Source organism: Squalius cephalus (assembly GCF_949319135.1).
Source record: "Squalius cephalus genome assembly, chromosome: 2".
In the NCBI taxonomy this organism is placed as follows: domain Eukaryota; kingdom Metazoa; phylum Chordata; class Actinopteri; order Cypriniformes; family Leuciscidae; genus Squalius; species Squalius cephalus.
Window position 1 is genome coordinate 50,640,974 of NC_137123.1, and position 24,037 is coordinate 50,665,010.

General features: G+C 38.5%; 1 protein-coding gene across 7 annotated transcripts in view; it reads right to left on the reverse strand.

Annotated features, from left to right (window-relative positions):
• limch1a (LIM and calponin homology domains 1a) overlaps positions 1-24,037 on the reverse strand; it is a 52,719-nt gene that overhangs the window by 21,315 nt on the left and 7,367 nt on the right. For 4 of the 7 annotated variants that reach the window (XM_079851280.1, XM_079851282.1, XM_079851281.1 and 1 more), the window contains exons 2-14: positions 14,472-14,542; positions 14,045-14,114; positions 13,072-13,178; positions 12,127-12,157; positions 11,915-12,025; positions 11,610-11,811; positions 10,081-10,321; positions 9,709-9,888; positions 8,240-8,578; positions 5,667-5,948; positions 4,897-5,184; positions 2,983-3,294; positions 349-756 (exon numbers count right to left, since the gene is read on the reverse strand). In XM_079851280.1, coding sequence (XP_079707406.1) covers positions 349-756; positions 2,983-3,294; positions 4,897-5,184; positions 5,667-5,948; positions 8,240-8,578; positions 9,709-9,888; positions 10,081-10,321; positions 11,610-11,811; positions 11,915-12,025; positions 12,127-12,157; positions 13,072-13,178; positions 14,045-14,114; positions 14,472-14,542 — 2,642 coding nt within the window. The remainder of the gene's footprint in view (positions 1-348; positions 757-2,982; positions 3,295-4,896; positions 5,185-5,666; positions 5,949-8,239; positions 8,579-9,708; positions 9,889-10,080; positions 10,322-11,609; positions 11,812-11,914; positions 12,026-12,126; positions 12,158-13,071; positions 13,179-14,044; positions 14,115-14,471; positions 14,543-24,037) is intronic. The other 3 variants (XM_079851283.1, XM_079851284.1, XM_079851285.1) reach the window with 3 other exon arrangements.

The following is a 24,037-nucleotide window of genomic DNA, read 5'->3' on the forward strand; positions in this document are numbered from 1 at the left end:
TCCATACTGTACATAATAGTGTTATTATTATTTTTTATTAATTTGTAGAATTGATTTTAGTTTTTAGTGTTTTATTTATTTAGACAAAACAGTGCAGAATTTTAATATCAGCCATTTATTGGAAATTATTTAGGCTTATCGTATCGCCAGAATTTTAGCAGTGCAAACAGTGCAGTAAATTCTAAACCAAGTATGAGAAAAGCTCAAAGTGATGCTTGCCTTAGCCATAAATAGTGCACTCAAAAGACTGGGAATAAATCTTTTCCACCACAGCATGTTAGCATGTTAGACTCATGCATAATGAACAAAGAAAAGTCTGAGATTTCTAGTAAGTTTTGCTTGTCCCACCTCTGTCCAATCTTAGTTCTCTTTGTCTTTATGTTTCTTTCCAGGTACTGGAGGTCTCTGTCTCCACTCATGCCCATCTGGATACTTCCTTTCTGGGCTATGGAAGCCCCTGCAGTGCCTTCTCTCTTGGAACTCGGCTGCGGGAGGAATCTGTTATATGACGTCCCGCTTGCTGGCTTCAGAAATGCTCCTGTTCTACGAGCTAGCATGTCATCCTTTTCTATATCTGGTTGACTCTCCTCTTCTTCGTCCTTTTCATCATCCTCCCTTTCATCCTTAGCTTTCTTATCCAGCTCCTCCTCTAGCACCCTGCGCTCAGTGGAGGTCAAAGGCTGTTTAAGCTCAAACACGGCAGGGTTCGGAGGTTCAGGGGGCATGATGGGAGCAGGCTCGGTGTTTGCATCTCCACTAAGTTAGTTAGTTCATGATGTATGAGACGTGGAAGAAAAAAGAGAAACAATGAGTCAGAAACAGAAAAAGAAATAAATGAGGGTGAAGGAGAATGTAGATACAGGCAATGAAAGATGCAGTCCAGTGGGAACCAAAGCAACTGCATTGCAGTTACTCAAAACTACAGAATCACACTTTTTTACTCTCTTACACAAGCACAAATGCATACTATTTCATCTTTTCAGATGAAACTCAGATATTTCAGTCCACACCACCACAGTAAGTCATTCACTGCTAATTTCCCTCCTAAACAGACCAAAAAAGCCCAGTTTTAGCATAATTCATGGTTGCTACATTTGTTAGCATCATGCTAACAGCCTCACTGTAAGCCATTTACAGCTAATTTCTCTTCTAAACAGCCCAAATAAGAGCAGTTTTATCATCATTCACAGGGATGCTACAGTTATTAACATCATACTAACAGCCTCAATTTCTCTCCTAAACAGCCTAAATATAAGCAGTTTTAAGCATCATTCAGGGGTACTACAGTTGTTAGCATCATGCTAACAATCTCTCAAGGCACGAGTCCACCAGCTTCATAAACCCCAGTGAGATGAAACCAACATGCCCTTTTAATGCAGCATCACTGCTAAGATCACTACACACATTCACAATTTCCAACACACTCTGAGGGTGAGTATATGCATCCAGGTCCTTCTGTAAACACAACTGAGAACAGGCAGTCCTCAACAAGCAGTGTTTGTAATAGTGTGTCGGTATACTTCACATCACTGGACCAACAATTACTGCTCCTGACAAGATTCTACGATGACAATGAGCACTGACTACAGGGGTCATATTGTGAAGTAATAACAACGAAACAGGAAATTAATGTTGCGTTCACACTATGTCGTAATTAATTACCATAATTACTAATGACAACCAGGGCAACCTACTCAGAGCTGTTCACGTCCTCAGACTCGGAACTGTGCGTTTCCATGGCAACACTATTAAATGCCAAAATGAATGTAATTTGAATAATCATTAGACAAAACCATAATACAACAAATAACAGTCATTATGCAAATGCATTATTAATCAACTTTATTTAGCAAGACATTAGCTAGCTATTCAACACTGTGTTAGCGACATTAACTCTATTGTATGTCTTTCACTTATTTTCAGATTGTTCTGAAGCCACTGCCATTTTGTGTTTCCATATGACGTTGTGGCTGTACGAGTCAGAGCTCTCAGAAAGTTCAGTTTGCAAGTTGTAATTACGTGTTCTATGAGGACGTGAGCACTTTTTATAAAGTCGTAATCTCGTAATCACTGTAATTCTGACATTGTGCCTTAAAGAGTTAGTTTACCCAAAACTGAAAATTCTGTCATTAATTAAATCACCCTCATGTCGTTTCAAACCCATAAGACTTTCGTTCATCTTCAGAACACAAATGAAGATATTTTTGATGAAATCTGAGAGCTTTCTGTTCAAGCCCCAGAAAGGTAGTAAAGACATCATAAAAGTAATCCATGTGACCCAAGTGGTTTAACCTCAATTTTATAAAGCGTTTGTTTGCACAAAAAAAACAGAATTTACCCCTTTACAAAATATTAATCTCCAATGCACAGTCACGCAACAACATCTGCTCTCGCATCAACACAACACGCATGCGTCACTATGCTCTCTTGAACACACGTCGGATTCATATTTTGTAAATAAAGTGGTAAATTATGTTTTTTTGCGCAAACAAAGCACTCGCAGCACTTCATAAAACTGAGGTTAAACCACTTGGGTCACATGGATTACTTTTATGATGTCTTTACTACCTTTCTGGGACTTGAAAGAGGTACAGTGGTAGTGGTGTAGTTGCATAGCTGCCAATGGAGGGACAGAAAGTTCTCAGATTTCATTAAAAAGAACGTTCCATTTGCGTTCTGAAGAAGAATGAAAAGTCTTACAGGTTTGGATGAGGATGAGTAATTTATGACACAATTTCATTTTTGGGTGAACTAACCAAAGGCACGTCAGAAAAAAAAAAGAAGCTTGTTTACCTCTTAGGCTTGGAATTCATTATTTCTAATAGAGTGGCAAATAGTCATTAGAAGCTACATTAACTGTTCTAGTTTTTTTTTTAAATAACGTGGCCCCTTTATGAGTGTGCCCCTTTTCGGTCTGTTGTGCATGAATGTGCATGTATTTATGCATCTATCCTTCTCTCCTGTCTTTCTTTCTCTCCCTACCTGCCCACCGCTCTCTTTGTCAGTCTGGAGCCCAGCCCTATGGTGGGCACAGCAACAGTTGCCATCGAGAGGAGATACCGAAGCTTCTCTGCCTCGTCCCCCTGTCCCTCTTCCCTTTCCTCATCCTCCTCCTCTTTCCAGGAAGTACTCTCCATCTCTGTCACACCCCCAAATGTCACAAAACGCCGCCGTTCACCGGAGGAACGTTCCTGGCAACCGGCCAGGTCGTTCTTGGCAACCTTCGTCTTGGAGGAGACAGAGAGGCAGCCTTTCTCAAGACACGTCTGACACAGAGGGACAATAGGGTCATCGCTGTTCACACGCACACACATACATGAGACATGTGAGTAAAGAAGAGAAAGAGAGAAGAATTAGAGGAGCAGAGGGAATTATGAACACTAAAACTAATGAAGAAAGACCACGTCAGTCTGACAGTCAAGTCAATGATATAGAGAGGATTGTCATGGATGTTTGGATTGGAATCTGTGTGATATCCAAATAAACCCATTGATGCTGATGCAAGCATGGTCTTTGGACTCATATAAAGGGAAATTACTATACTAAAGGAATGATGCACAGCCTTGGCTCCTGTACAACAGTTTAGTATTTAGTCTTACTCTCACATGCTCCCCTCCCTCTTTCTCTGTAAGCATCTCTTGGTTTCAATAGTTGCCTTGGTGACGTCTGTTTGCATGAGAGGGGCTTCCCTCTGCAAACAGAATTCGGGGTGTCTCACAAAGGCCCACTTTAACAAACATCTCCACAACAGCGTAACAAGACACAGAGCCCTCTTACGCAGCACTCACGCAAATGACAGACCGAGCTTTTTGGCTCTAAGCCGTGACTGATTTAAATATATTCTAGGCTCGCACTGCGTCTTAACCAGCCGAAATACTTTTTCAGCGACAAGTGATTGGTCTGTCTACGCTGACAGAAAAAATGTGTGATGGCACACAATCACAGCCATTCAGAAGATATTTGAAGACCATACATTTCTTAAAATATAAAAGCAGCAACATATTTGTATGCAGACTCATTTATACTGCGTGTGGAAAATATTACGTGTGATATTAATAAGATAACATTATTGGCTTTATTTGTCCTTGTACTAAAGCCTCAACAAATTAATAAAATATTATGTGGAAAATATTTACTTAGATACGTAGAAGTTGAGTATTTCACAATATAACTTAAACATCCATTCAAAAGTTTGGGTTCAGAAATCATTCTAATATGCTGATTTGGTGTTCAAGATCATTTTTTAAATTATTGTCAATGTTGAAAAAAGTTGTGCTGCTTATTTTCGTGGAAACTGTGAGGATTTTTTTCCTTTTTTTAGGGTTCTTTGATGAATAGAAAGTTCAAAAGAACAATTTTTTGTTAAATAGAAATCTTTTGTAACATTATACATGCATGTCACTTTTGGTGAATTTTATTTGTCCTTGCTGAATAATGACAAAAGACCCCAAAACTATGAACGGTAGTGTATTTTGAATAGATTTTTTCTCTTACAACTAGTGAGCAAGTTAAGGGCAATGACACAGTCGGGAAAAACATATGTTCTGCAAAAAAGGAATAAAAAAACTATAAAATAACTTGTAGATAAAATATAATAATCGACATAATTTACATGGAAACAATTATATTGCCTGTTCCTTTATTGCACCATGTCTGGTTAGGACATAGTGCAAGACACAAGCCGGAAAAAAACCCAATAAGGCTATTTGCTTGGAAAAGCGACTGAATATCAGAAACTGGAGTGGTGTCATCTGTTTTATGTGTGAAAAAACACACAATAAAACATACAGTTAGAGTATAAGAGTTTCAGCCGTGTGAAACTTCTAAAAGGTCTTGAAGTGTGTTGTTGAGTCATGTTAGGTCAGGGGTCAGATGTAAAAGTCACATGTCAGGCACCTGCTGTCTGTATTCATCTTGAGCCTCTGCCATTTCTCCAGGTCTGACTGAGTGATGGTTGTTTGAGCCAATGACTGCCGGGGGTCTCTCTGTGGGACGGACCCACTTTGGGCCCGCCTTCTGGCCAGGTCATCTGTCTTTACATCAGGCATCACCACCCACCCCACTTTCTCTCTGACTGTCCCTTCCTCATTCTCCTGCTCATTCCCACTTTCTTTCTCGGGGGTCAGGAAGGGGTTGTCCTTGCGAGTTATGATTGACACTTCAGCAGGGGTGGAGTCAGACTCACTGTAGATCAGTATGAAGGATAAACTAAGCTTAGCAAGAGGACTGACCAGAATACTCAGAGAGAGAGAGAGAGAAACAATGGATATATGGGTCCAGAATTAACCTTTTGCCACACATGCAAATACAGTAGCAAGTGAATTAAAAAAAAATTCTTTACATCGGATATAAATATAAAAATGTCAATATTTAAATACATTTATTGTTTACAAAATATTTCTTTGTCCCAATAACAATGCGATTATTTAGTTGTTGTTTTTCCTTGCATACTTTCAGTCACTTGCAGCATCATATTGAACACAGTCTTCATGTAAAATTTAAACCATGTATAAGGTTACAGTTCCTAATTAAGTTACCAGCAAAATAACCAGTAACCCCAGTTTATTTACTCACGGGGCTCATCAAGTGTTCATTTTGGACACTGTGGTCAATGTATGAAAAGCAGAAAAATGTATGAGAAAGTGTGTGTGTTTGTTTCGAGGCACCTGCTCTCTGTATTCATCTTGAGCCTCTGCCATGTTTCCAAGTCTGATTGAGTGATGGAAGTCTGGACCAATGACTGATGAGGATCTTTGGGAGGGCGTGGCCTTCCCTCAGTCCGCCTCCTTGCTAGATCATCTTTGTGTGGGTTTGGGACAACTATCTTCCCTTCTACCTCTTTCATATCTTCCTCGTCCCCTTCTTTTGCCCTTTCTTTTTCAAGATTCAGGAAAGGATTGTCCTTACGAGTAATGATTGGTATCTCAGGGGGGGCGGAGTCAGCCTGACTGTGATAGAAATGTAACATTATAAGAGGTACAAGAAAATGGATGCTTGAATCCCACAGAACACAGAAACCATACCAATAATGACATCCAGAATGATCATAGTCAGTTAGCTATTATAATAGCACACACCTAAGTTCTATACAAAATGCATGATACCACATGTTTGGTATATAGGGCAAAACTCTGTGATCGTAAAAGATATGAGAGCTACATAAGCGAATAGAACAATGCCATACTACAAAAGGAAAATTAGTGAAGACAAACTTGTCGGGTTGGCAAAGTCTCACTTGGAAGTTTAAAACTAACGGTTAGTTTGAAGGTTATGTAGGCCTTTTGTTCTTTAAATATTTGGGCAGTCTGAAGAGAGAAGTTTAATTTTATATCAGCCTTGTATACTTTGAAATGTTGATATTTTGAAGAGAGATTTGAAGTTTGAAGAGCTGTAAGCCACTTTAGGTTGTTGCCCAAATGCATGTTCGTTATTTACAGCAATAATCTGACATTAATTCGATCTCAAACCGATTAATTAGCAGAAGTTATACTTCACCACCTGCATGACAGCATTAACAATGGTTGTTGTTGAACCAACATGGTTCGAACGACGGATTTGTGACAAAGTTACTATGGTTTCATGCAGGAAACAGCCGTTTCTCCAAAGATGCATCGGTAGCATACCATACCGGTACCATAACGACTATGGTAGTTAAGCAGCAAGTTACACCTTTGTACAGGAAACTGAAACGCATCCCTGACTGGTTGCTTCAAGTCCCCATGAAATCAAACTGGAATTTTTTTGGCTTTAAGTATGAATATGTTAGCTTTACTGTTATCTATAAGGTAGTGTGCTCCAAAACAATGACAAAATTTGCATTTATAAGATTTAAGCACTTCCGCCAATATTGATGATTTTAAACTACATCACTTTGCACTTCAGCATCTCATCAGATTTTTTGTCCAATCAAACGCTCTCTAGAATCTAAAGCGTCCCGCCCCCTACATTATAAGAGTGACGCTGATGCTGCAGCTAAAATCAGTCACTTTTAAAATCAGTCACATTTACTATTTTCTACATGGTGAATGGCACATAATGCACTAGGGGACTGGGAATGATTCAGACAGTGTAAATATGCTTTCCATTGGGGCAAATTAAATCTGGTTTCACGTTAGTGTCACACGAACCGACGCAGCGCGCACACAGTCTGCTCCGGTCCAGAGACACGATAACACAGAGCGATCATATGCATCGGCATATACCAGAAAACATATCGGACCCATTTGAATTCTGCACAGAATGCTATATTTTAAAGCGATATGGAGGAGAATAGGAGGAGAAACGGTTAGAGATTAGGAGGAAACTGCGGCTTTACCAAGCTCAACAGTTCTGGCCGAGCTGTGATATAAACTAAATGCTACTGGCTATTCTAAAAAAGGGGAGGAGCTGTTCGATATGTCCACCCAATCGGCAACCTTCCGATCTCTCTCTTGAAACATGACTTAAACTGTAATTCATCGACTGGCCGCTAAAGACATGCTCCAAAAGAGAGTCAATCCCATATACTCCTAAAAAAAAAACTTTACAGCAGAAAAAAATGTGTTTACAGCCTGGTGCACAAAGTGGTTTTGGTCTATATAGCTAATTCTGGGGGTGAAGGGGGTGAATTTTCATCCATTTAAATTTGATTAAGCCTTAAAGTTCTGCATAATTAAGGGCACTTGGGTGACAGGTGGATTGCCTCTGCTATCACTACTAGCCGTTTGTCTGCTGTCTGTTAGCCGCCACGTCAACTCAGCTAGTCTTGCCTTTTTGCCCTTTTTCGTTTATACGGGAGTGACACGCAGTGACGCGCTACCAAGATGGCGACGGCCAGCTCCGCCCACTTTGGGCTTCAAAAATGCTCTTCAGAAACCTACAGGTGATGTCACATACACCACGTCCATATTTTTTTTTTACAGACTATGGTCTTATAGGGTAGTAGTTATGTGGTTACTAGGGTGTTCTAAGTGGTTGCTAGTCAGTTGCTGAGGTTGTTGGTAGGGCATTGGGGGAAAGCGGGGAAAAGATGTACTGAAACTGCACAAATTTTTGATCATGCACTAGGAGAAATTCAATCAGTCAGAACAGACTAAGGACTGTGCAGAGTTTAGTGAATGTAACTTGAAAGCTCTATGAGATAAAGAGTTTGAAAAAACCCTGACTCAAAGCAGTGTGCAATAGCATTGTGTTGGATTTGTCAAGCCAACATAACTAGTCCCTGAGCACATGACCCCATCACTCTCGGTCAAAAGCACACCTCTTTTTCTCCAGTTCCATCTTCTCCATTCTCTCCAACACAGCATGCTGGGATGCCAGCCTAATTCCCTCCCATTTCTCTCGGTCCTTCCAACTACAAGAGCCTGGCAGGAAGTTATGGGCAACACTCGGTTTGAATTGATTCATGCGGGCTCTGCGGGAAGCAAGATCATCCTTTTGGACATCTGGAACCTTCCGCTCTGCCTCTGCATCTTCATCTTCCTCATTCGAGTCCCACTGATGTGGGGCCGCAGCCCGCATGAAGTCATTGTCACACCGAAGAATGATGTCAGGTGAAGGTGGTTTAGGTTTATTGTCCTCCACAGGATTCTCGATTGGACTGAGGAGAAAATTCGCCATGACAACATTTGAAAATATTTTTGAAAAATAGAGTGCAAAAGTGCATCCACTATTTCAGTGGCCTTGGTTCCAGAAGTATTTTTCCCATTCATTTTCCCCATATAAAACATGACATAATCAAATAAAAAATGTGAAATTTAAAACTATTGATTTAAAGATGTTGATTATATATAGAAACAATATATTCTACATTTATGGCAAAATATGCATATTATGCATATATTTAATGAGTTTGACAGTGTATGTCATTCGTAGTGCTTCAAGGGAGTCGGCGGGCGCTAAAGAGTTCTTTTAACATGATTTGCTGGTTGTGATTATTTGATTTCCCTGCAGAATCATGGTGGGTAATGTCGTTTTTCACCAGGAATTCCACTTTTGAACATGAATATTTAAAAATAAGTTGCAGACTTATGCAACTTAGTTGAAGACAATGCAAACTGATTGCTCCAACAAAAGCATTTACCATCGATTAACAACCTTGTAGCACACAAGTGGGTCTATCGTTGAAAATAAATTCCTCTATAGAAAAAATGAATGGGACTTAACTTGACTAACCAACTTTTGCACTCGATAATGTAGAGATGTTAGTGCTTCCATATCAGGAGTTGATGCAGAGTGCAGACATCAGGCCTTTAAAATAAGTCAAATCAGCATAACTAGCATAATCTGCTCAACCCAATAAAAAACAACCAATACACACACACACGGACACACTTCATTACAACCTAGAATAAACAGATTCAGACTAGTCAAAGGGTCACATCCAATTAATTCACAAGCTGACAGAACAAGCCAGCATAACTTTGCACTACACAGCTGATTTCAACTCAAAACATTAGCCAAGCTACAAAGGTTAAAGCCAATTGACAACTGCGTCACTCCATGCTATAATGTAGCACAAATAAATCGGCAACACAAATCGAAAGCAAACGTACATAGTGTCACTCCCCAGACAACAACCTAAGATTACATGACAACTCATGGCTTTGAACACACAAGGTTTGTGGTTACCACCAGCACCAATTTTTAACCACCAGGTCCCACACACAACTAGTTATCAGTTTTAGTCGCTGCATACACATGCCGAAAGATCTCATTTTGACCGCTGACCTGTTATATCGCACAGAGGCGGGTAATACTTTAATTCCCGCCTTTTCAAGCTTCCTTATTTTCTTAAGCTCCGCCTCCTCAAGCTCTGCCCCTTTCTCATCAGCCCAGGTGAAATTTTTCTTCAATGCAAGGCTTCGAGACACGCCAGCCCCCTCTTTTACCACTTCAACGCATTCTTGTCTGTGGGGAGCAATGGGGAATTTCACAGCTCTCACAAACACACATGCGGATAAAACAGGATGAATCAAACAAACTCCGACACATTAAACAGATGATGCTTGTGTACTGACTTTTGTGCAGCCAGAAGAGGAATTTCCAGCCAATTCCCTGAGAAATCAAACACTTACTGTCTATCCCAGCGGCTGTGATTACCTGAGAGGTCTTTCTCCGCCTACAGGAGATGTTGAGTTGCTTGGACTCCTCCTGTCTTCCTCTCTGTCGCTCCTCCTCTTCCTCAGGGGGGCGGGAAGGTAGTTGGTCTGGTTGCTCTTGTTCGGCAGATACTGGTTGAAGGGTAGAGCGGCACGAGGCTCTTTGTAGGACACGCGACGGGCAGACATGTCATCCTTACGCACGTCTGGCAACTTCCTTAAACCAGCGTCACCTTCAGAGTCTGTGAGAAGGACATATTGAAAGAAAGTGCCATTTGGTATTAGTATTTCATATTTATATGGGTTTTCAGATCAAACTACTAGAGAGACAGAACCAGCATTCATATTTCAACACATACATTGCATATGAGGTGAGATGTCACCATCTGACCATCATCCAGATCAGGGCCAACATTAATGAAAGGCTCAGTGCATGTATTTGAGTGCAAATATTTACAAGCTTAAACATCTTTACACCATATTTGCCATATTGAATGAGTTTATTTTGTCATTTTCATGAACGTCGACATGCCAAAAAGCTTCTTGCTGTAATACTTCCACAGTCACGCAGCCTGTCTTATTTAGTTATGAGATATGAAGTAATATACTTTAATAAATAAATAAATAAAGTACTTAAAACAATAAAACAAATCAATAATTTTTCTATTTTTTCACTGTAATCTTAATTAAACTTACGTGCTTAAATAAAATCAAGTGCTTTTACTGAGAGAAAAGGCAAACGTTTCGGTCACATGCGACCTTTCTCAATGCCAAACTCTATATACTATCTCCTAACTCTGACCCTACCCCTAAACCCATCACAGAAAACTTTCTGTTTTTTTACATTTTCAAAAAAACACATCACTTCGCATGATTTATAAGTTGTTTTCCTCATAAGGGACCAATAAATGTCCACAAGGTCAAGGATTTCGCCATCTTTGGGACATTTTGTCCCCGTAACGTAGGGTATCCCTAAACCACACACACACACACACACAAATTAAATTTATAGTTTAGAAGTTTCTTGGGTTTTTATGTTCTTTCAGTCCCTGTTTTCCCTGTTGTCCATGTCTGGATTCGCTAATAAAATGCAGTTCATGTGAACCCTCTCACACACTCAGCACACAGATGAGTGTGTGAATGTCTGTCCAGCACAACAGCTGCACTCTCACACCCACACTGCACATATGTAGGAATGTATGATTCTTCTATCTGAGTCCAGAGTTTTTACCCTCAGCTACTTTTGCATTAATGTTTGGACGTTGACAGTCTATGTGCTGAATTGCTGCTTAACAAACTATGAATGTTGAAAACAGTTGTACAATGATCCATTTATTTATACATTTTTCAGGACTTCTTGAGAAATAGGAAGTACAAAAGAACAGTATATACATTTTCTTACCATATATCTTTCTCATGAATTGCAAGACACTTAAAAATCACCACCAAAATCATTGTCAATGTATCATTACTGCTGAAAATGTTGCCTAGCATAATCTAATAAAATATAAATAAAAGAGAAAGTCATACCATCACTGTTGCAGCGGATAACTGTGTCTGGAGAGGGTGTGTTCTGCGATCGAGAGCCAAATGAGTCGAGACTGTCGAACGAATCATCTCGGCCGTGCCTCGGAGGAGACAGCGAATCAGAGCGCTCCGATTCCCAGCTGTCAATGTAACCGCTGTCCCTTATGCTGCGCTTAGGGGAGTCCAACTCTTCGTTTGCACATTCCTACACACAAACACAAAAAATAGAGAATGAAAAATATAATAGCATATATTTAATTAATCAGGCTGTTTCACAGGTTTAGTGTTCTTGACTAGATTTGATTTACCTTTCGCATCATGGAGAGGAGCCCTTCAAACTCTTTCAGGTCGAGTGTGGGGCCGTTATACGTTGCACAGCTGTTAGCAGCTTTACCAAGCCAGTATATGGTTATGAGCACCTAATCATTCAAATAACACAGAAGAATAACATTAAATAAAATGTAAATTCAACAACAAAAATTCACATGTAAAGATTAAGCAAACAGTTCAGTGTACTTACATTCTTCAGCTTTCTACTGCAGTCAGAGCCTCTACAGCAGAAACAGAGAGAGAAAATAACATAAGACGACTGTCAGTCCTTTCAAGCTATAAATGAGCCACATCAAAGTGCCTTTAAGGCAAGTCAGTAACTCACACCATGGCCATCTTGCCTACATCTGACAGCTGTTTGCTATATGAATGAAACCATATTTTTGGCCTGATACCATGATAGACGCTACTGTACAAAAGATGTTTTAATGTTTCTGAAAGACGTCTCTTATGCTCACCAAGGCTGCATTTATTTGCTCAAAAATACAGTAAATACTAATATTGAGAATTTTTTTATTTTAAAAGGTAATTTATTCCTGAGATGGTAAAGATTAATTTTCAGCATCATTACTCCAGTCTTCAGTGTCACATGATCCTTCAGAAATCATTCTGATATGCTGCTTTGGTGCTCAAGAAACATTTATTATTATTATCAATGTTGAAATCAATTGTGCTACCTAATATTTCCAAAAGGAAAGCGTGATGTTTTTTTATTTCAGAATTCTTTGATAAATAGAAAGTATTATCTATTTGGAATAGATTTTTTTGTAACAATCTAAAAGTCATTGCCATTCTAAAAAAACAATTCTTAAAAAATCATCCCATCTTGACTCCTTTGAACATACGTATAAGATCAGCTCTCTTATCTACTTGAAAAGGGATTAATCAAAATCTCCAAAATCTGTTGGCTAAGCTTATGTTTCAATAGCTTCTTTAGCTAAACCCATATTTTTTTTTATTGGTTAACTAATATGAATATATTACGTTCTAGAGCAAAAAGATGAGCTGCTGTGAATGACTGGAATTTAAGATGTTCTAGCTGCCAAACTGATTATGATTTATCCCATTCATTTTTCTGCACATAATCAGTTTCCTCCTCCTTATACCGTCTATGGTCACACAGGCACACACATACGTTAAGTTTGCACGTATCGACGTATCTTGCAGATCTCCGGGATCGAACAGCTGTGATCCCTTCAATCCCAGCTCTTCACATCCTCTCAGAAACATGGTCAGATTATCCTGATAAGAGAAAAGACACATATTATGCAATTACAGGCAAAACCTCACAGTTTGTGTGTGTCTGTGTATGTGTGTGTGTGTGTGTGTGAGAGAGAGAGAGAGAGAGAGAGAGAGAGAGAGAGAGAGAGAGAGAGAGAAAGAGAGATTCGCCCTCAGTAATGTGTGTGTGTGTGTGTGTGTGTGTGTAAACACTGTGGTATCCTCACATGTTCTAATTTGTTACACTGTTTATTTACATTTAAATTATGCTATAATATGTTCTTCTATTATTTTAATGTTTTTATTATTATTCTATGTATTCCAAGCTTTGGCAATATTGTATTATTTACAGGCATGCCAATAAAGCAATTCTGAACTGAATTGAGAGAGAGAGAGAGAGAGAGAGAGAGAGAGAGAGAGAGAGAGAGAGAGAGAGAGAGAGAGAGAGAGAGAGAGAGAGAGAGAGAGAGAAAACAAGCACCAGAAGTTGTGTAAATGTGTCTTAAGAAATCTTACAAAGTGACACTTACAATAAAGTACCATGGTAATACCAGAATAAACTTCAGTTAATTATCTCATTAGGGTCTGTATTTATCTGATATCTTGATGGGGTAAATGTAACAGGGATGTGCAAAGGGGGTGGCCCAGTTGCTTGAGCCAATGCCCCTCTACCCTTATCAGCTGAAGTGCCCCTCTCGGCCAGTTTGGGCCACTGCCCCTAAAAATGTCTGTGCACGTCCCTGAAATGTAAAATTACTGCCATAGACACAGACAGAGACACATTTGTTCTGAGACAGCAGTGCAGAGACTGGCCTGACACAAATAGGCACAAACAAAAGAGCACAAACAAACGAATGAGCAAACAAACACACAATAACCGCACTCACCAGTCCTGCAATGGGAGTTGGGAGTCTGTTGATCTTTTTCACAAGGCCTGGTTTGACTGAACTCAGCAACCTAATGAGTCACATAATGAGAGAGAGAGAGAGAAATAACATTAGAGAACAATAATATGTGGGTTGAATCATACCATCATCAAAATGACTTGACAAAAATGACTTGAAAGTATTTTTTAGACATCATTATACAGTAGTTTGGGCCATAAACCATTTTTTTCTAAATAATTGTTTTAAATTGGATGCTTATGCAAACATGTTTATGTTTATTTTGTATATACACTCGCATATTAATTAATTTGCAGTGTCTGCATTTAGTTAAATAATCGAATAAAATCAATAAAAAAAGTAACTACATAAATGACAACTTCCACTAAACATTTTAAATGCACATATAAAGTATGCATGTAAAACTCACTCGCAGAGCAGAATGCCGTTCTCCAGTCCACTTCTGAAATCCTTATCACCAAAACTTCTTCCTGTCACTGCCTGTCAAGCAGACAAAGAGCAAAATCATCATCATCAGTGAAAACTTCATGAAAAATGTTTTAATGTAGATGTAAGATATAGTCAAATGAATTGTCCACTACAGATTTAGAGTATAAATATGCTAACTAAATGCTAACTAAAAAGATGCTTTCTATTTCTTTAGGGAGGAACAATAGTATCCCAAAGTTTAAATCTTCATGTTTTAATATGTTATGATATTGCCATTTTATTGTGTGTGTGTGTCGGTGTGTGTTCACACACCCATAGCTCTTTCTAAGTTTAAAAAACAAAATTGTTTTTTACAAAGAACAACAGCTGCTTTTTGCCAGAGAAGCATATCTGGTAATTATTAGGGCAATTCTTGACACATTCTATCTAGATACACAGAGTGTATAAATGTGTATGTTTTTCTGTGTGTGAGTGATTATATAAACTGTGTGGAGTATGTGTGCATTTAATGAGCACAAGTAAACTACTAAACTAGATAACCTGTCCTTACTTAGCACATTCACACATACCAAACATGTGTGTGTAAAAAGAGAGAGAAAAAGAACATTAATTTGCTCTATACTGCCAAGAGGCCAAGTACATGACCAAGTAGTTGAGATTAGTAAAGATTATATTATGCAAAGCACGTTGGAATGAAGGCAAAAACCTGCGAGCACACACACAATTACCCATAAACCTGTTAGCCCCTAAACCTTTACACAGTTTCTCTCGGAGCAGGAAACAGCTGACCTGTAAATCAGTACGAGGTCACTCATTGTCCATTGTCCTTCAGCTGCTAAGAAGGGAAGCCACCGTGTCACACAGGACTATTAACATGGACACTGTACTTCTCCTCTGAATTACCCAATATCTGCTAACCTGATGCATCACTCCTCACATTCATTCCTTTCTCTCTCTCTCTTCATTCATTCCAAATGTTCTTCTACATTAATATGTTCCATATTAGATCATGACTAAACTGCAGAGTTGATTGTGATTTTCATTATGAAGATAATGACATTATGATAGGATGATGGAGCTGAGGTAATGAGGAGAAACCCAGATTGATGCTATTATTCCTTAATACCATCAGAATCTGCCAAAACTTGTGCTGTTCCTGACTCTGTGTAGCACACGTTGCTCTGCATGCTTTCAAAGTTTATTTTTAGCAGATTCCAAATCATTTCATTCAGATCATAAAAACATATATCCGAGTGAAACGGCTTCTCGAACAAGAAAAAAAATGTAGGCCGGGACTTCATTCTATCCATCTGGAATTGATTGGATCAATTCTGGATATCTATTGATGTGATCTCATGTGAGAAAATATGTCATCAAGGAAGAGAAGAGTTGTTGCAAGAGGGAGATAAAGTTTTGATTAAAGATTACGAGGGCACATGAATAAAGACTTTTACTGCAAAAATACTGCAATATTCTGTAAAAATAAGAATTGTTTAGCATATATTTTGCTTTGCAAAGAAACCTTTTTTAATTTACGGATAAGGTTAAAAAATGATATTAACCCATTTAATCCCACCGGTCCCATAATTTTTTTTTTCATTTCTAAGGCTATAAAAATGTTACTGAATGATCTATCAATGCATTTCCAGCAGATATTGAAATAATAAAGGGTCTCAATGAAATATATGCAGTGTCGCATGTTTACTGTAAATTGTCACATGACCAGAGCTGTTTACTTCCTGTTTGCGCCAGAGAAGAGGATGGCAGCAAGAAAGCGCCCAAAGAAAAGGGTGGTAAAGTATGTTAACATAAAGATAGGACATAGATTTTTGGTACACATCATGTTTAAGGTGTCTAGTATTGATATATGCATTTGCAATTACTCAACTTTGTTTAATGTGGTCATAGAACTCACAAACTCTCTTCTGATGTCTGATCTCCACACACACACACACACACACACACACACACACACAGAAACTCACACACACACACGCACACACACACACACACACACACGGTCACGTCTCCTCTGATGTCTGATCTCCACACACACACAGACACACACACACACACACACACACACACACACACACACACGGTCACGTCTCCTCTGATGTCTGATCTCCACACACACACAGACACACACACACACACACACACACACACACACAGAAACACACACACACACACAAGGTCACGTCTTCTCTGATGTCTGATCTCCACACACACACACACAGACACACACAGAGAAACACACACACACACACACAGACACACACAGAGAAACACACACACACACACACACACACACACACACACACACACACACGGTCACGTCTTCTCTGATGTCTGATCTCCACACACACACAGACACACACAGAGAAACACACACAGAACACACACACACACACACACACACACACACACACACACACACACACACACACACACACACACACACACACACATACACAAACACACACACACACACACACACACTCACACATGGTCACGTCTCTTCTGATGTCTGATCTCCACACACACACACACACACACACAGACACACAAAAACACACAAAACACACACACACACACACACACACACACACACACACACACACACACACACACACACAAACACACTGCACAGGTCAAATAGACCTATATTCAATCTGTACAATGGTTGATACAACACAGTATCCCACCGGTCACAATTGTGACCGATCATAAAACACACTTTTTCACACACTTTTCCATGAAAATTTCTAAAAAGTATGATTGATTGTTTCAAAGGGATACTAATGACACATGATTTGGATATTTGGGATTAAATGGGTTAAGCTTAACAGCAATGCTATAGACTGTGTGGTGTTGCTCATTTCACATGGGAAAGAGGCATTTTTAAAAGAGCCCATTTAATTTAAAAGGTCAGCGAGAGAGTGGAAAAGGGTCACGAAAAAACAAAAATATGCACAAAATGGCACAAAGAATTAATCTAAAAAATGCATTTTAAAAAAGCAAGAAAATACACCAAAATTTTTGAGAAGTATTTGTTAATTAGGCTACACTAATATTATAAACATGTCCTTTATGTTCCTGTAGTTAAATGAAAAGCATGTCATCTGATGGTGTTCTGTGAATAATTTGTTGGTTTATTTTTGTAGCTGTTGCTAACTGTGCTAAGGGCTAATGACACTAGCAATGAAAAATGGGTCACTGATATACCCAACAACACACATGCTGTGTCTGAAATTACTCACTCGGTCACTCGTTCACCTCCTATATAGCAAATGCCTTATTGCTCACTATAAAGGGAAAGAGTGAATGAAAATGAGTGACTTAATTCAGACAATGAATAGGGCTCTGAAGCTGTCACACATACTGGGGTCAGTTAGAGTTTTCTTTTTTTTAATGAATTAAAGGTGCTCTAAGCGATGTTGGGTGATGTCACTACTTGTTGACGTTCGAAGTATTGTCAAACAAAATGGAGGCTAGCTCGACCCTCCCTCCTAATCATCCCGTCCCCTCCCCCGATGTAAATTCGGGACTTTGCGCGTTCCTTCTCCTTTTGCCTCTTCTTTGCTATTTGTTCATTGGAACGTCGTCTCTTTGGTTGTGTGTCGGCCATATCAAAATTCAAGAGACTATAATTCTAATGTTAGTCGTTGTTGTTGTCATCTCTCCTCTAGCTAACTTCCCTCTTCATGCTTCTCTCTCCTCCAATCCCCACACCCCCCTTCATGTGCACGCACACTAACCCCCCACCCCCAAATCATTCTTGTCGGTTATTGGCTGGAACACTGTTTATGTTTCATGGCCAAGGCTGGCCCAGTTTGTTTTTGTTGCCGTTTGTGGAGCCTGGGCTGTCTACAGAGACCACGTTTTTTTACAGTGTGTTTAGGGGACAGGCAGCTAGCGGATAGTGAGGAGATGTTTGCTGGATGTGACAAAAAATGTTTCTGAAATTGAAAAATTAAATTTTGTAAGTCAAAAGTAGTTGATTTCCAAATGCAACGTAATGAACTGATTCCATGAGGAAATATCATGAACTTGTAATTTCAATGAAAAGCATGATAACTTAGATAAAAAAATTATCCGTGAATTTATATGGAAACAAGCTTTAGGAGCTTTCCATCTTTACTCTCCTCATGTTAAGTTGCATTCGGAGATCAACTACTTTTGACTGACAAAATTCCAGCCACCGGAAACTCTAACTGATAAAGTGAGTCGTACAAAACCTTTCTTTTTAGTAAACTTTGTGTACACAAACAATGTAGTCAATGCTCAAGTTCATTTATAGAGCCCCTGGTGATACTTCGAGCACAGTTTTATGTTGTGTCGAGTCTTCTTAGTGTTTTAAAAATAGCGATTTTGATGCTATCATAGAGGTGCCCCATGTACTCCCATTCAAAAGGCATTTTGACCTAAAACGAAAATACGGTCAATCTTAAAAGTGGCGTTTCCATTCTAATTATGCTTTTACACGAAAGTTTGACTCGGGTAGATTAACAAAAAGAGCCTAGGTTCAATTTTGGCGAGAGTTACCCTTTAAGTGAATTATATAGCGAATTAAATCTTCTCTAAAAATTCAGACAACGCTACAAAACAGAAGTGCAATGGTAGTGCATTATATAGGGAATAAGAAGTGATTCAGTACACAGACACACAAACCAATTTTCACACATGCAGACATCTCACAATCACACACAGATCTTTGAGAAATCCTCTGCAGCTGTCTTTAACTGTCAGAAAGACTCACTCATCTTCTGCCTTATGTCTTTACTCTCTTCATTACACAAGCACACACACACACACACACACACACAGTCTGGTTCGCTATCTTTGTGGGGACTCTCCATAGGCGTAATGAACCTGCATCACACAAAACTTTCTGCATTTTTACATATTCAAAAAAACTCATTCTGTATGATTTATCAGCTTTTGTACCCATGGGGACCTCAGTTTAGGTCCCCACAGTGACACAAGTCCCCATGAGTCTGTGTGCATTCAGGTTTAAGTCCCCCCCCCCCACACACACACACACACACTGGCCTATTTCCTTCATAGGTTATAGAGCTTATGTAGCCCCGCCCCTTTTCAGCTTGTATTTCCACAGAATGAAGATAAGCTCTTAAAGATTTATGAATGAATTGCTCATTTTCAAATCCTCCCAGGTCTACTGACATTTGTAATAACATAGGCATTAAACATGTCAATGCTCATCACTTTGGTTAAGTAAATCCACTTCACCACCTAATTAGGCTACTCTTCGACAGCAATGCCACAGAAATATACAGCAAAAACGGTCAAAAAGTTCAAAGACAAAATTCTAAAGAACGGCTATGTGCTTGTTTCTCTGCCTACATGCCGGGAGAGACAGCCGATTGATAGCAACATTTTAGGAAGAACCAAAAAAGCTTCTGGTGGCAGACAAGCAGTTCCGTTACCTTGACGCCAGGCTCGCAAACACACACACACACACACACCTGCGTGTGACAGTCCAGTCAAAATACCCACAGGAACAGCTCCCCTACAGTGCAGTTGTGTAAGAGGCCACATTTCACCATAATGGCCAAGATGCCATACACTAGAGCCAAGAAAACAGTGAGCTGCTCAAGGCAACGTCCCATTAGCTGACTCAAAGCAATTTGGTTTTGGTAGAGGATATCCGACTTACCAGCAATAGTTTTTACTAAGATCCTGCTCTCTATTGTTCATCTGTCACACTCACATATTGCAAAGACTTATTTTGATAGCAAGTAAATATAAAACTCTCTGAAATAAGAACAGGAGTAGGCTAACCAACATAATATTGTACTAAATTAGGACGTAATTCATGGACTAGCTGTGAATGTGTGATTGTGTTTTTGTCGCTTTGTCATTTAAGTGTAGAAAAACCTGCCTTAAACTGAAATAAATACATTAAGTTCTAAGTTAAGCACTAAAACTACTAAAAGTAAAACTGAAATACAAAAATTAAAGCTATATAGAAATATTAAATTAAAATAATAAAAGCTCATAACAAAATGAATAAAACAAACTGAAACTAAAACTTTAAAAATAAAAGCTAATTCAAAACATCAATAAATACAATAGAGAGATCCTGTCCACTTACCCAAATTCCTAACCAAATTCTTTAATACCTAAAAAAAAAAAAAATGTACTGATATCATGATATTGCTAATCAAAACAGATCTTCCTTTCCAGTTAGCTTAATGCTAAACTTGCAGTCTAAGTTGTTAGCTTGCTAAACAAAGGCTAGCTAACTAACTAAAAAAAGGAAATATAATGTGATATGCAATGCAAATGTAATTGTAACATTTTAGCTCCAAAGTAGACGAAGAAGATTTACAAGAAGTACAAATTACAATAGGATTTATTAAATAAAACGAACTAGAGAAGAACAAACATAAAAGCATATATGACACAACAATACCAGACAATGAGGGAGAGGTGGTGAGGAACTTAGATACACAATGGTGATGAACGAAATGATGAACAGTTGTGATGATTAAGTTAGTGTCCATAGATGAGTGGCGGGAAACTAAGACGGAGATTTATAGGGACATGAGAGGGTCAGTATCTCTTACCATTGGAGAAAGAGTAACGGCTAATTCGGATCACATGAGGCACCTCAGCCTATCGTGTAATGGCAGTGACGTCAGTGCCCAACAATGAAAGTTTTATGACAGTCAGTAACAGTTTACATTAATCAGTTTCTAGTGGATTATTAGCCCGTTGGTCTTGTGAATAAATGTTCTATAATTGGTGTTATATCGCTAGTAAACGTACAGTAGGACTGCATTGTTTGTGGAATGCGCTTTACTGCGGAAAAAAGAGCATATCTCTATTAGCTGCAAAGTAGTCACTGCAGGGTGAATAAAACTACATTTAAGATTACACTAAATCTTAGTTGTAATTTGACACATTTAATTCATTAAAATTATATGTATGTTTTACCCTCATTCATTAAAAAGCGTTATATCATAATCATTAGGCACACAGCAGTCATTAATCATTATACAAGACTAACCTGGCAGCAATAGAAATAACACTTATTTTTTTATTTTCATTAAACAACATACAATATAACACAAATATTTGTAATTAAATTATTCATTTTCTCTTCATTCATTAAAATGTATTATCTCAGCATTACATGCATACATACAGTTATAATAGCCATTTCAATACAAGTCTTATCATAACTGGTAAAGCCTGAAAGAAACATCTGTATTTTTTACTTTATTTAGACAATACAATATCACTCAATATTACAATAGAGTGGTGCAGGTATGGCAGCATCACACTGGTTCCCTTGAGAACAACCCAAAAGCATTTTCCCATAGGCTTTTGGATTAACGCTAAAAACAAGCTCTGTGATCAATAAAAGTTTATTATACTTGCACGTCCATCAAGATAATTATCACAGATGAAAACAACTTTTATGAATTTTGAAGCCTAAATGCAGTCGCCAGGCGTAAAAAGCAAAACATAGGCTATAAAAGAACTACACCACTGTCCCACAAATTCAACGTCACCATCACTAAGCTTCCGACAACTCTTTCAGTTTTTATCTAAAAGAGTTTGAGTTAAAATAGTTTATAAGAGCACAATTATAAGCATAATGAGGCTGTAAAAGCGGACTGAACTTACATGTATTGTTCGGTGTGATGACGTTTAATCTCCTCGACAGCCTCTGTAGTCCAATTTAGCCACTTGTTAGCAACCGCCTTTTTCAAGACGTTACAGCTTAAAAAAAATCTCGAGTGGGGTAATATTGATGTATTTTGTATCGTAGCCTAGAATAAAACGTGAAAGTGTCTTGAGCTTGTGTTCACCACAGACCTTATTTCAGCCATTTAACCAAAACCCCATTCAAAAAAACCATTGACTTCAGGACGATGGAACTGGAAGAGCTAAAATGCTAAGTCGCTTTCGCGTTTTGGCCTACAAACTGACGTCACACCTGCACCACTCTATTACATACTATGGTAATGCCGTAAATGAGTCCTACCTGTCGCGACATTCCCTCTCTGACTCCTCTTATAAAATAACCTTTTTATCATAGTAAAATCTACATGTCGTTCCCAACAAAAGTATTGTTTAGCGTAAAACATGTTGAAGTGGGCAGGCAGTTGATTCATTAAGTGATAAGCTATTTCATCACAAAAGCGGATTATTTAGTGCTGTGAAGCCTCTTCTCCATTGACATCCATTAAAAAAAAAAACAGCCTCTGGTCTCCTTCCCTGTGTGCCGCCACAGCCGAGCGTTAGCATTAGCCGTTACGCTTTTTTGGCTAAAGGTTGCAGGCTTGCCTTCTAGTGGCTTTGACTAAGACAAAGGAAACAGGAAACTATAAACAAACTAAAATTCCATGAAAACGAATCTAACACAACATTATTGTGACAATAATGTGATATGCAATATGTAATTTAAATGGCATTTATTAACATGATTAAGAGACTAATACCCATAAAAAGTTTGCTTGAGAATCTGCTCCATGACATCATCATTAAGGCCCAACACAGACCAAAATAGCAGTGTACAGGCTTAGGTATAATCACCTAAGCAACAGCCTCAGCAGCAGAAAGCAGGGCTACTCTCTCTCACTGAGGCAGAAACAGACAAGGGATGATGTCTCTCAGGACATACGGTCTTAAAATACATCTGAAAATAGGCCACCTGACTAGGGCTGTTTGAAATAGACAACTCCAACTCATCCGTCCAGACAAAGACACACACAGGATTAACAAGCACTCTCTCTCGCTCTCTCTCTCTCGCCACTACTCTGGCAAAATTAAAAGCTGTAAAAGAACAAGGGATAATATGTGGGCAAAAGCGGATTTTAAAATGTTATGCTCTTCTATCCATTTGCTCGTTGGAATCTGACCCTTACAAGAATTTGCGAGTGAAAATTACTGTTTGCCAATGTGCAAAAGTACTGATCAAAACTTAAATGTAAAACTATCAGAATAAAAACACCAATAACTAAATATGCAGATTACCTTTCACACTGCAATTGGCAGCTTATTGCTTTCCATCAATTGCTGTATGAAACTTAGTACTGCTTGCATGGCGGTCAAAAATTGTAATTATTATTTCAATGAAATGAATGTACTAGTCTATTTTAGTATGATAAAAAAGTTATAGAGGTTTAAGTTTATTATTATGAAAAATGCATAAACATACTATTTTTTAATTTTATATGAAATATTTACTTTTCAAAACATGTTTTGCTCTAAAATTGTGAGAAAATCAAAGCCATGAATCTAAACATATCTCAAAGATTTTGCGTTAGTAAGATTTTGTTTGGGCGCAGTACCAAACGTTTCCACTAGGTGAAATTCGTCTCTTATTTATTTCCAACATGTTCATTTTTGACCGCGAACAATACAAGTGTGCCTTATTTTTTTTATTTTTTTTATTTTTTTAAACGTCCATAATGTTTGTGTGTGTGTTCACATAGCAAGTGCCAAAACCTGTACCAAGGCTCGTACCATTCCGACAAACAAAGTGTAAAATCAAAAAAAGAAAAAAAA